At 42.1% G+C, this 13,784-nt stretch overlaps 1 protein-coding gene across 1 annotated transcript; it reads right to left on the bottom strand.

Moving 5' to 3' along the window:
* Positions 1–364: 364 nt before the first annotated feature.
* On the bottom strand, positions 365–2,481 carry LOC100826230 (transcription factor DIVARICATA). The gene is made up of 2 exons (XM_003568292.4): positions 1,592–2,481; positions 365–1,454 (listed from the first exon to the last, which is right to left on the bottom strand). The coding sequence occupies exons 1-2, from the start codon at positions 2,035–2,037 to the stop codon at positions 995–997; spliced, it is 906 nt and encodes a 301-aa protein (XP_003568340.1). The 5' UTR covers positions 2,038–2,481; the 3' UTR covers positions 365–994.
* Between the last annotated feature and the right edge of the window lie 11,303 nt (positions 2,482–13,784).

The raw sequence follows: 13,784 nt of genomic DNA, 5'->3' as shown, positions 1-13,784 counted from the left end.
AACGAAGCTCTCCAATTGGCCTGGAGGAAAAACCCTGAACTCAATTTCCATTCTGAAGATTGAAGAATACGTGCAGGAGACGGAGCGGGTATATAGTGTATATATTTTCAGTGTATAGTATAGAGTATAGAGCAGCCCTGATCTCTGACAGTGCTGAAGCCATAAATAAACTGCCATTTGTGCAGTACTAGCAAGTACGGTACGAAGCTTGTAGGGCGAAATTTTCAGCCAATTAAAGAGAGGTCAATAGAACTTTTGTTGCTTGTACTCTCTACACTACAGAATCGGAGAGACTGATCCATGCATCCACATCGATCCGGTTCAGGTTTCATTCCCCTCAAAAGCGACAGGAAACAGCAGGAGAAAACCACAAATCATCATCACCTTCATCGATTTTCATAATTTGATTGATAAAGCAGGGGTCAATGAGAGGGTGACCAATGCTAATACCCTCGACTGAGGATATGGAAATGTTACAGGGACCCAAAAAAAAGAAGGAAAACCAGGCAATGATAGTATGCTGCTACTGCTATCCAACTAGTACAGGCGTGAGACTAACTGACTAACCAATACATCAAAAACAAAGAAAAACGGCAGGTATAATCACAGCGTCAGTGCTGATACTACTACTCATGTGCTTTCCAGACGCAAGTACGCCGCCTCCCATGGTTCAGGAGATTGATCAATACTAGCAAATAGAATATCAATTATTTCACCGGGGGGCGTGGTCGTATGTACACAGAGGCGAAACGGGGAAATGCTGCATCCATATCTGACCATGCTTCATCTCAGGAGCTTAGCTGCAGCAGAGCACTTGTTGATCTCCATTGTTGCTTGCTTGTGCTCGTGCATGTATGTTGCTTGCTTTAGCTCACTCCGTGGTTGGTTGGAATCAAGAGCAGAGCACGCGCGTGCGCTCTCCTCGTGCACGCCCAAAGATAGAGAGAGCTTTTCTCCAAGGGCGTCTGGCCGGTTGCTGCTCCAAAAACCGTGGTCAACCGAGAGGCTGGAGCTGGCCGCATTGCATCTGCATCAGAACAGAGTCGTCGAGGCGGCCGCCGTGATAGCCGTTGCTGGCCTCGAGCTTGACGTTGCCGTAGAGATGAGGGATGAAGTGGTGGTGGCCGCCGCGGCTGATTTGGGGCTTGCTGTCGACGAGCACGCCGAACTGCTCCGAGATTGCGGGAGGAGCGGCGCCTGAGGAGGAGTTGGGCGTGAGCACGGAGGAGGGCGGCGAGGGCGAGGGGTTGCTGCCATGGTCGTCGTCGGGGATGTTGACGGTGGTGATGTCGTGGATGCTGGAGCGGCGCTTGTCCTTGCCGCCGGAGTTGAGCCGGATGAAGTACTTCTGGGCGTGGCTGGCAACCTGCGTGGGCGTCCGGCTGGTGACGAAGTTGCGCGAGATGTTCCGCCAGTCCCCTCTCCCGTACTTCTTCAGGCCCATCAAGAACAATCTGCATCAGAAGAAGAAAAGAAAAAAAGTCGTCAATTCAGTGCCCAAGATCACGCGCGGATGGATGGATCCGCCCGCCCACTCCACCGAGATTCGATTAAATTTGAAGGCCGCGTGGGTTAATTGGGGGGTGCTTACTTGTGCTCCTCCTCTGTCCAGGGCACGCCCTTCTTGCGCTCCTGATCGGGCCCCCGCGCGCGCTTGCCGCCGACGATGTAGCAGGAGCGCTTGAAGGCCAGGTCGTCGCCGCCGCCGTCCCAGTCCAGGGTGAACCCGGAGGCAGGGGAGCCGCCACCGCCGCCGTTGTACTGGGGGAAGGGCACGAGCCCGGCCTCGATGAAGCCGACGTCGTTCTCGAGGTCGTCGTAGTGCGCCATGACGTCGGCCACGGACTTGCCAGGGAGCAGCGCCGCGACCCGCTCCCACCGGCCCGGCGCGTCCCCGTCGACCCGGGCAAGAGCCTCTTCGAACAGCTTGTTCTCCGCCGGCGACCACGCCCGCTGCTGTTCCTGCAAGAACCAGCCGCCGGCCAAGTAGGGCGCCGGCGGGAGCGGCAGCACCTCCATCCATGACTCCTTCATCATCTCTCTCTCAACCGACCAAGATTCCTTCCGCCTTTGTCAGGGAGGGACTTAGTGCAAGGCGAGAGGAAGCGCGGAGGAGGAAAGGAACAGAGAGAGGGAGTGTGAGTGGCAGGGGAGGCGGTATTTATGGCCGCGGCGGTGACTGCCGGTATCGGTTCTCGCAGATGCCAAAGTGGCTGGAGATGATTCGGCCTCCACCGTGGGAGGGGGAGCTTAAAGAAAGAGAGCAGAGGTTCCGTGATTGGGCCGTGGTGGAGTTTGTGGTCTCTCCAACCAAACAAAAGCCTCCTGACCTGACCTGAGCTCTCTCCACCTCTCGCTTTCGCTCTCCAGCCTCTCTGCTCTTGGAGCTCAGTTGTGTCTTCTCGCCCGTGTGCTTGCGCGTGGGGGCGGACTGTTCGTCCAGGCTGGAGGAGAAATGAGACGGGCGCCTTTCCTGTGCGGGTGTGTGCAGGCGACGTCGCGTTTCTTTTCTATTGGCCGTTGCTTGCCGCTTTTCCCAAGGCTGGACTACTCTTTGCATTTATTATTGCGCTTTCCTCTTCCCGGTGCCTTTTCTTCACCGGAAGCCCCAGTTGTGTCCTCGACTTGTGCCATTTTAGGCTAGGTCTTGTCGTCCAATTTTTGCTCCAAGGCTTACTCTCAACGAGATAAAATGCCACCGTGCAGCAGGGGTAGCTCGGGTCCGACAAAAATGTCACTCGTGGGTTACTGACAGGTGATATACGACCGAACTACTACTAAGTGGCATCCAGTACACGTGTTTACGGACGGTAAAAACAGAAGGAGTTGAGGAGGCGACGGATCAACACGGCTACCAATTGACTCTTTTTACAGAAACCAGCAAGGTAGCCCTCGCAAATGCGAGTGCAGCATCATTTGCTGTTGACACCTGAAAGTGCATGAACAATAACTTGTGGTCTTATATTTTTATGTCACCCGAATGGAAATGGTATGGTTCTATCCCTCGTCACATATTATGGGAGAAGATAATATCACACTGGCAAAAAAACATTTTAAATGGGATTTATTTTGTAGCCTAATGATTATTAACGTCATTTGTACAAAGACCATATCGATGTTAGATGATATTTATCGATCTACTAAAAGTCGGCATATTCGGTGAAAATAACTTTTATGGTGTGAACTGTCCAAAGTACATAAAAACCATGTTTAAAATTTTCAAAAACATTCTACCAAAAATACCATATGTTGGAAGTGTGATGCTCTACAAAGTTGCAAAATTTCAAGTCAAAAATCAAAAGCCTTTAAAAAGGAATTAAAAAGAGAAATATACTCCCTCCGTCCGGGTTTATAAGGCCCGTAATGAAATTTGTGCCAAATTTAGACCGACAATTATATAAATAATATTTAATATATGTATGTAAAACTTATCATTAGAAAGAGTTTCGAATACGAATCCAACGCTCTTTTGTGCCAAGATAACCTTCTATTATCATTGTAACTAGCAGGGTGATCCACGCAGATTGCGCGGCTAGACTTGTATAATGAAATGATATTTTTATGTATTTATATTTATTTATGTTGTTATTCCAATTGAATGTCTTGTATACAATTTAGATGAATTTTATTTGTATGCAATTTAGACATGTTTAATGATTTTCTATTTTCTTATTGTCTTATGCTTTTATTACTTCTGGTGATATAAATCTTCTGAATGATAAGGCTGAACTTTCTTTATGCGTGATATTTTTATGTTCATTTTTTTATTTTTTTTAACATTCAGATATATTTAAAAGATTTTCTTTTAGACATCGATTATAAATGTTTAGATTTTCTTAATCCTCATTTTTTATACACATGAAGCATTACTTTTTATCCAGTCCAATTTGTATGTATTAGGCCCATCAGTCACTGGCATGTATGACTTTGATGTTTTTTAGCCGATGTATCAAACGAATTCCCCTTATTCGTTCTGGCGTGTTTGTTTCTGGTGCGACTACGTCTTATGATGGCCGAAAGTGATAGATGTTCGGCTTTCGGCATGATTGCGGTCATGGTTGTGGATTGAAGTGAGCCTATGGTAGATGGGCTTCCGGCTCGCGTTTTCGAGCAAACGTGCTACTTCCGGCCGGTGGCTGGTGGGCAGGTATGGAATCGACGACACTACTTTTGTCATGAGTGGATGTTACTTTCCATCTGATACACATTCACACCGCATCGATCCTATCATGTAAGCTACTCCCTCCGATCTAAATTGTTGTCGAAATATTACATGTATCTAGACACTTTTCAAGAATAGATACATCCATATTTGGACAAATTTGAGTCAAGAATTTAGGATCAGAGGGAGTACATTGTTTCCTTCTCTATTTCTTTGTTAGAATCGACTATATGTTTCAGCTATTGATTTCCTATTTGCTCTGTCTCCTCGTTGGATGGGGCATGGCAGGACATCACCGGGAGTTGGAGTTGTTGTTTTTGGCCTGCCTTTTTCGCTCTAGCTTTAAGGTGTCAAACACATCTGCCTTTTTTTTCAATTTAATGGTGGATTGTTGGTTTTGATGGCTGTCATGGGCTCATGGTCTACCGGTATTGGTTGGTTTGGCTTTTTTACTGATTACACTTATCGATTGGTTTCTATTCCATACCAATTTGTTGGACTTGGAGTTTTACGTATTTATCGTGTATTGGGTGACCCTCACATTTATCATATTAACTGTGAAATATTTTTGTGTTACTACATATATATTTAACCTTGTCAATACCTTGTAAGCTGAAATTTATTTTGTACTTTGTTGGTTTGTTGCTCAAACGTGAATTTGTATCCACTTTAATTCCCTACTACATGATTCGATTTTGTTTCTAAAATCCCATTAAAGATATTAAGTTGGTGGTAAGGACTAAGAAGTTGGTGCGTGAGAAACACCGATATATATGGTCCATGCGGCCCACAATATAATATGTGGCTCTCTGCTATTTTTTTACATAAGATTGAACTATTTTTGCAATCTATATAGACGAAAATGTAATTTCATTTTGTATTTCAATTTTCAAACATAAAATGGTATGATTTTGTATTTCAACTAGTGTAGAAAATTTGTACCTGCTATATTTATCTAAAATAATTTTGTACCCTTTAGTCATTGAAGAAATGATTTGTACAATCTAATTGCTTGACTGTCACGATTTGAACCAACCAAAGTGAATGACGTAGATATTGTGTTTCTGACAGGATTGTCTCCAGAAATTAGGGGCCCTGGAACGAAATTGAAAATTGATTCTTAAATATTTGGAGACATCAATTGATTAAACCTAAGAATTGAAATCGATTGAATTTATTTAATGAACCAATGAAGATCGACCTAATCATGATCTGGAATTTGATCGGCTCAGGCCACCCTCACCTATTTGCCTCATGCCGTGATCGGCTCAGTCCACCATCACCTATTTGCCTCATGCCAAACCGAAGCACCGCACTGAGAACGTAGGCGCCGAGCCGCAGGGCAAGACTGAGATCGGAGAGATGAAGATCGCAACAGATGAACTCAGAGCCTGACTGGAGATTGTTATGTCGCCATGCCGTTGTGCAGCCTGTGAGAGTTGGGGAAACGAACAGACGAAAGCGATAGAACAAATGCAGGGATTTCTTCGTGCGCCCGTTGGCCCGTTGGTTGACTGCATGATTGACTAATTTTTCCCCTCAGCTAATCACTCCTTAATCCTAACTAACTGGTGTGATTTGGAGGCCCCAATTTTTGTGGGGGGCTTGAGCGATCGTGCACTTAGCGATGGGCCTGGTTTATGATGGCCGATCGATGCATCCATGGGTGTCCATGTTGCCTACGGATTCTGGCCGGAAACTAATTTGCAGGTCCAAGTACACGTGAGCTGTTGGTTGTTTAACGTATTCGTGAATTGCATGGAGTAGTTGTGATTCCTCCCATCAGAATTCAGTTCGGATGCTACGATTAGATCAGACTTCATAACAAATCTAGACCGTAGGTTACATATTATTCGAAGCCGTACGATAACTTTGAAACAATCTACACCGTAGAATTTCTGCTACTTTAATTAGATATTAGATTTGCGATCAAAGTTCGGCATATAATTCCGTGCAGGTTTTATAAGTTCTATTTTACAAGAATTACCACCCCAAGACCATTTAAGTGGACTTGAAAATCCTAGGTCCCCACGAAGATACAGGTTTTCTCTTCGTTGCTTTGAGTGATAGACTTAATACCAGGAATATGCTTAATCGAGTACACTTCAATGTTGGGGTTGATCTAAAGTGTGTGTTGTGTGATGCTGACGTGGAAGAAACCTTGGATCATCTCTTCATAAACTGTCTTTTTAGCACTCACTGTTCTGAAAGTTGGCATTCACTGGCTGTTGAATGCTCATTAATTGCCTGGAAGTTCTCCCTGAGATTAGATCCAATTATGGCAGCACTCTTTTCTTTGAGGTTTTTGCTCTAGCTGCCTGGAACATCTGGAAAGTTAGAAGAATCAAATCTTCAAGGCAGAAGTGGCCTCTATTCAACTTTGGAGATCAAGACTTAAGGTTCAGTAATTCTGCCAAGTTATAGGGTGCCTCAAAACCTGTCTCATTATTTATCTGTTTTGATAGACTCTCTTTAGTTTTTCCTATGGCATGTTCCAGTATGTAAATATGTATTTGTAACCTATTATTATTAATATAGCACAGCAGGAGCCTCTCCTATTGTTTTTGGTCAAAACAAAAGAGCAACCACTGAAAAACCACTATTCAAGCTGAATTTCTTTTTCTCCGGTGCAACTAAATGCAATTGCGTTTGGACTTGAAATTTTACACGTATATAAAACATCACTTCTATAACCTATGTAATTTTTTTTGAGAATTTTCTAAAGTTTTTTCAATGAGGTTTGCAGAGTTTGCACCTTTTACGGTGCAAACTGTGCAAATTCCATAAAAACCATGTTTAAAAGGTTCAAAAGAAATTCTACAAAAATACCATATGTTGGAAGTGTGAACCTCTACAAACTTGAAAAATCTAAAGTCAAAAATCAAAATCATTCGGAAGGAATTAAAAAGAGAAATATACAAATGAATAGCTTAGATAATAAAAAATCACTATTCATGCTGAGTTTTTTTCGTTGCTACTAAATGCAACTGAGTTTGGACTTGAAATTTTACACACATGTAAAACATCTCTTCTCTAACATGTGTAAACTTTTTGGACTTTTTTGATTGTGTTTGCATGGTTTGAACCGTAAAGGTGATTTCATCAGATACGCCGCCGCACTAAAGGCGGCATACCCAGTGAAAACCACTCTTACAATGCTAAGTCCATAACAACCGTGTTTAAAGTTTCAAAAAACTTATACAAAAATACCATATATTGGAAGTATGATGCTCTACAAACTTCCAAAATTTCAAGTCTAAAATCAAAAGCATTTGAAAGGAATTAAGAAAAAAAATATACAAATGAATAGTGCAAACAATGAAAAACCACAATTAATACTGAATTTGCTTTTTTTTCCTGCTACTAAATGCAATTGAGTTTGGACTTGAAATTTTACACATATAGAAAGCATTACTTCTCTATTATATGTAAAGTTTTTGAGACTTTTTTTTAACTTTTTTCGACAGGGTTTGCATAATTTGCACCGTAAAGATGGTTTTCACCGAATACACCACGGAATCAAAAATCGGACGATGCAACTCCATAAAAATTGTGTTTAAAAGTTTCAAAACCTTATACAAAAATACCATATGTTGGAGGATGATGCTCTACAAATTTGCAAAATTTCAAGTCAAAAGTCAAAAGCATTTGAAAGGATTAAGACAAGAAATATACAAATGAATAGTGCAAACAATGAAAAACCACTATTAATGTTGAATTTGTTTTTTTCTGCTACTAAATGCAATTGAGTTTGGACTTGAAATTTTACACATATAGAAAAAATCGCCTCTCTATTATATGTAAAGTTTTTGAGATTTTTTTGAACTTTTTTCGACAGGGTTTGCATAGTTTGCACCATAAAGTTGGTTTTCACCGGACACACCACCGTACTAAAATCCACAGGATCAAAAATCAGATGATGTTTATCGATGTAGGTTAGCTAAGAAAGATTAATCCTTACTCTAAATATGGAAGTATCTACATGCTGATCTGAGATGCAACCCGACTGCTGCAAATTCCATAAAAAAAATCAAAGGGTAATAGCAGAGTACGCAGCTTGTCTGCTGTACTTGAAGAAAATGACTTACTTATAGTCGAACATAGCAAATTGCAAAATTTATGGTGGCCAAAATGGATCAAGCTTTGCCTTTTATCAAACCTGTCCGATCTCTCTGAGTTTGCATCGGCCTTTTCGTCTCCATCTATCCTGACGATCTCGTATGCTCCGACCTCCGTCTGTTTCCTCCTGTGCGTGCATAGGTAGTTTTTCTGCAGATTGGATCTCGGGCAAGCGAGCGAGGATGGAGGAGGCGAGGAGGGCCTCAAGATGACCCCTATCGTGAGATCGGAGGGAGGCAAAGAAAAGACTATTAAGTTTTTTAAGGTAATCTTGTGGGAATATGGAATTCGGGCGTAACATACGTTTGGACAAATGATTTCTATGACCCTTAGATCTCAGACCTAACGTCCAAAATAATTGAGGCGATGTGGATCAATGTGGAGCCTCCTTACCTCTCATATTGCTTTTAGTATATTTTATAAAAGCAAAGAAACTAAAAGTACATGACGAGTAAACCAGAAAAAAAAGATTAAGATGTTAGTAAATATTCAAAAAGCTTTTAAACTTTATCCACTGCACATTGTATTACACATAGCGGAACCATGGCATTGCACATTGATTTTTTTCATATATGTACAGCACAAAATTTAACAACTACCAACATGTTTCTTCAAAAATCCCTAGTTTGAAGTGAAGTACAACCCAACAACGTCCAGTAGGTACTTGTGCTCCATTGTGGAACTTCCGGTAATGTGAAGCAAGATAATGATAAGAAGTGCCCAAGCACATCTATGTTGTCGACATGGACACACTTCAACACCTCTTGCATATCCCCCCTCTGGCATTCCTTAAATACCTGAATAATACAATACCTACTACTACTAATACATCGAGCTAGATTCATGCCTTCTTCGTTAATATCATGTTTTTACTTGCTCATAGGTTCTTTGTGCCTTCCACAACCAAGAATGAAGGGTGACTAATAAACCCTAGCTAGATGCCTTGGCTTGATGACCGAGGAAACACATAGCTAGCAAGGAGAAAGGGTGGAGGAGGATGGGACACATATAGCAGGGATGATGACCACCATTTGGTCATGGTGGAGGTGGCGGGTGGCGGAGGCATGTGGCCGTATTGTGCATGCCCTCGTAAGTAATGTGTGAGCACTAAACCCTGGATTCCTCGGTTAGCCAGGAGCCACATATAGCAGGGTGTAGGAGGACGGCACATTGACCATCACTACACCATAGCACGACTTTCCCTACTTTTGCGTGCCGGCAAAAGTCAGTATTGCCGACCAACTGTTGGTTGAAAAAATCCTAACATGCCGTTGGTCGGGAAAACCTAGAAATGTTTACCAACAGTTTATCGAAAATGCCAAAACTTGTACTGTCGAACCATCGGTCAGAAATGGCTGTAGGTGATTCCCTGGTGCAAGAAAGACGTGCCCATTAAAATTGATAATCCATCCACTGACTGACCCTATTGCATGCCCGTCAGTGAATCAGTGATTAGGAACCTTGGCACCAAGTCGACCAATGGATGGGCGATCTTCACACTGCTGACACATATGTCGGTTGCACAACAATGGCAACTTCATAGGACTCTACTCACACATTCACCCATAATCTCCCATCAAAGATAGTATGTTCTGCTGACGGTCGACCTATGGCTTGGCAGCAGTGACCGATAAGTTTTCAAGTAGTGTTTGTTATAAAGAAATCAGTATTTAATATGGGTTTTTAGGCTTTATGATGGACTTTCTTTTAACATGCGTGCGCAATCTCCCTGGAAATCTGTTACTAGCAAACTTTTACCAAATCGGCAAGTAAGTTCGTTGGTGACTAACTATACTCCACAGCATGGTACGTGAACCACGGGTCACTTTCGGTGCTCTTAGAGCTCTAAAATCACTTCTGATACACCAATGTGATCGAGGACAAACGTTCAGAAATAGAACTGGCGCGAATTGTAAATTTGTCGTCTTCGTTCCAACTTGACCGCATATATCTCTTTCTCTCTATCGCTAGCCGGATGCTGCTTAAAACACCAAAGCAGCATCTCACGTGGGGGGAGAGGTCTTTTACACGAATCCTTATAGTGCACGTCCTGTAGTTGCGTGATGCTTGAACAGTGAACCAAAAAGAGAGCACTAGAAAAGGGCACCGAGATCTCTACTCATACACGATGCGTGAAGACTGCGCAATACTGCAATGTCGTGAATACAAATCCGTATACGAGCTCCTAAAAAAAACGTTTGCGAGGTAACCAACTCAATGGACCACGGGAGAGTATATAGCTAGCGTAGCCATCGAAAACTTTTCAATGGTGTATCCACGCTTTTTATACGGTGCTCTGGTACCAGCGCGATTTAATTAGTAGTGACCGGTGGTATACGGTAGCAGGTCGGGTTTCTGCTCCAAGTTTGTCTCTCGGCATTTAAATTATTTATTCTTGTATGAGATTCTAACTATATCTATAGTAGACCGTTGACAACAATCTGCTCCTAGAAAAATATGTGCTCGAAATCTACACTGTCATAATTTGATCCCACCAAATAAAAGGTAAATCTGTTTGTTTCCCTTGAGAACTGATCGGCATCTTACACATCAAACGGGAAGTGTCGATTTCTTCTCTTGATCAATGTGAAATTTCGAGTTTCTTTCCCATAAATATAATGATCTTCGTTAAACAACGACAACATTGCAAATAATCCACGTTCTTGCAGAGAAGAAGTTATTAAGACTAATCTCCACGTGGACTAGCATCCCAAAGAAGAAGTCATTGTTGTGACATCATGAACGTAGTCACACAAGACCCGAAGACACACAGGTCCACACAAACCTCCTGAGTTAAGACTAGGGGCTCGCTCGGTTACTCGTGGTAGACCTTCAAGTGGTCTACAGACCTTCACAGTCTGGTTGAGGCAAATCACAATGTTCGATTGCTCTTCAACATTGACTCTGCCCCCTCTAGGTGCTGCCAATCACCGATAGTAACAAGTCTTCAACGTTCGGATAGGTCGGAGATTCCATTTCTTGACGTTCAATCTAGCAATAAGTTTTGATCTTCACAAAACGTTTACGGGAATTGCCACCAAATGACGAAGGGGTGGGTCGTCTTATATAGTCGAGCTGCGAGAAACTAGCCGTTACGTACCGTTGAATTAAAAAGCAATTCTTGAAGACTCCATTCTTCAAGTTTTTCAACGGAGCCACAACGGTTAGTTTGACGAGTCAAACCGAATGCGACAAACAAGTCTTCAAAAACATTTGAAAATAGGGAAGGGTTTTTTGAAGACTTAGCTAACGGGACACTTCGGTCCTTTCTTCACATTTTGAAGAGCGTACTCCCTCTGTCCCATATTAAAAATTGTCGAAATATTACATGTATCTAGACGTTTATTTAGGCATAGATACATCCATATTTGGACAAATTTGAGACAATTAATATGGGACAGAGGGAGTATAGAAAATTGTTTTCGCCCAAACTGGACATGAAGTACGTGGTTTCAACACTTACCAGCTTAGCAATTCAAACACCCCTTTATAGTACTTTGAGGGGTTAGCAACACTGGTTAAACCAATTCTTCTATTCCTTCCGTCCCAAAACAAGTGACGTGGGACGGAGGTAGTAACAAACTAAGTATCTAAAACACTCAAATAACCCTTTAGTTACTAAACCAATTTCTCAACATTCATCAAAACTCATACATGGGCAAGGTTTCCCTTTAAAAAGACGAACTTTTAGTTTTTTAGTGCCACAGCACTGCTTGGTTTTTAATGTAGTTAATTGTGACACACTGGCCTACGGCTTAATAGGATTGATAGAATACTCATATCAACAAGGTATACCTTCTTTTCCGGGAGCCCATCCGAAAGGAACCTCAAAGTTAAGCGTGCTTGCTGAGAGCAATTTGAGGATGAGTGACCGACCGGAAAGTTTCTCCCGGAAGCGCATGAGTAAGGACAAAGTGCGCCGGAAAGACATGTGTTGGTCTGTGGGGCCAGTCTTCAAGCCTAGAGCGCTGCCAGGAGTGACGCTGGGACGTTACATTAATCGAAATAGATTTGTTCAGTTTTGTCTTTTCATCAGTTAACCGGAAAACCGAAGTTTGACATGGTCCAAAACTACCGGCCTAGACCTACACGACGGAAGCTATATATGCATGTATTGTTGCAAGGTAATTCATCATTTTTTTAGGAAACAGTAGATCAATGATCTACTGCAAATATATTAAAAAAGTGTAGTTATGTACAAACCGATAATGAAAAATTATCAAGGCAATCTATCTAAAATTAGTAATCCAGTTAGCAAACTGGTTTTATTTCTTTCTTCATATGAAATTGCACACTGAGATGCTGCTTCAGTGCTTGAATGTTCTGATGGACATTCAGATGAGGAGAAATTGAGGGCAAATGTATCTCCAGCATGCCACCGAGAAGGGGCACTAAAAGAAGAGATGATCCCTGAATTCCCTCTGGATTCCATGGCAGAGCACACATTCATAGGATGGAAGAAAGAAGTTCTTCTAATACAACATTGCTCTTGTATTAAGTTTGTTGATGAGGAGCAGCCAGATGAAAACTTTGTGTTTAAGCTGACAACAGGAGTTCCAAATCCACATGAAAGTACATGGGATTTCAATGTGATCCATGAGCAGGTCATATGCATCAGCAGTGAGGTAACCTTTTGGCATGGCCATGATGTCCCAGATATCACGTTCATGATCAACATTAATTAGGAGGAAAAGCTGGATCAGATCCTGGACAAGGTAATTCATCATCGATATCTGTATCGTTTCCGGCAGTCCTAATGAGTGCACACATCATTAATTTGGACCTCACTTAACCTCGCACAGACTCTTGTCATGTTTGGGGAAAATTACTCCTATGTTTTACATGGATTCAACTAGGACAAGTGGATATCCCTTGGTTTCTTCAAGAATAGCACCCATAAATTTCGACGTTTAACTTTAACAATCAATCATGCCAACACAAGATGTGGATGTGTTATAAGTCATACCATTGGAACCATTTTTCAAATACAAATACAAATCCAATGATATAACTTTGTAGCACAGGACAACTTATCAATTCTTTTTATTGTTGGTCAAACTAGTATAGCGGCCCACCCAAATGCGCGGGCAACACATAACCTTTATATATATATATACACACACACACACACACACACACACACACACACACACACACAACGAATATTATGTATCAATAGATATTAGATAATATTCAAATTATTTCGGCTAATATTAGGTTATATGGTAAATTATGATTATCTTTTGCAGGATCTTATAAGGCTGGTGAGGCCAACGGAACTACCGACGGTTTTCGCAGTGATTTAATAATCCTACTCAGTACTCACCGTATTTATTAGTATATTGCTTCAGGAGTAGCTAAGTTTATTTCCCTAAGCGTCTTTAGTCAGGTTTATATGGGTGATTTCTTATCGTCTTCCCAGGCAGTTCCACCCGAAGGGAACACTTCTCTATGGTTACAAGGTTCTCATTTCAACGCCACACACACACGGCTTAACAGAGAA

Source organism: Brachypodium distachyon, chromosome 2 (genome assembly GCF_000005505.3).
Source record: "Brachypodium distachyon strain Bd21 chromosome 2, Brachypodium_distachyon_v3.0, whole genome shotgun sequence".
Lineage (NCBI taxonomy): Eukaryota > Viridiplantae > Streptophyta > Magnoliopsida > Poales > Poaceae > Brachypodium > Brachypodium distachyon.
This window is presented reverse-complemented; position numbering and strand designations above follow the sequence as displayed.

What these genes read in the sequence shown, in the direction of transcription:
- LOC100826230 (XM_003568292.4), bottom strand. Translation starts at nt 2,037, where the DNA reads ATGATGAAGGAGTCATGGATGGAGGTGCTGCCGCTCCCGCCGGCGCCC. An exon ending in TGGACAGAGGAGGAGCACAA is followed by an intron (nt 1,455 to 1,591) that starts GTAAGCACCCCC and finishes CTTCTGATGCAG; the next exon opens with ATTGTTCTTGATGGGCCTGA.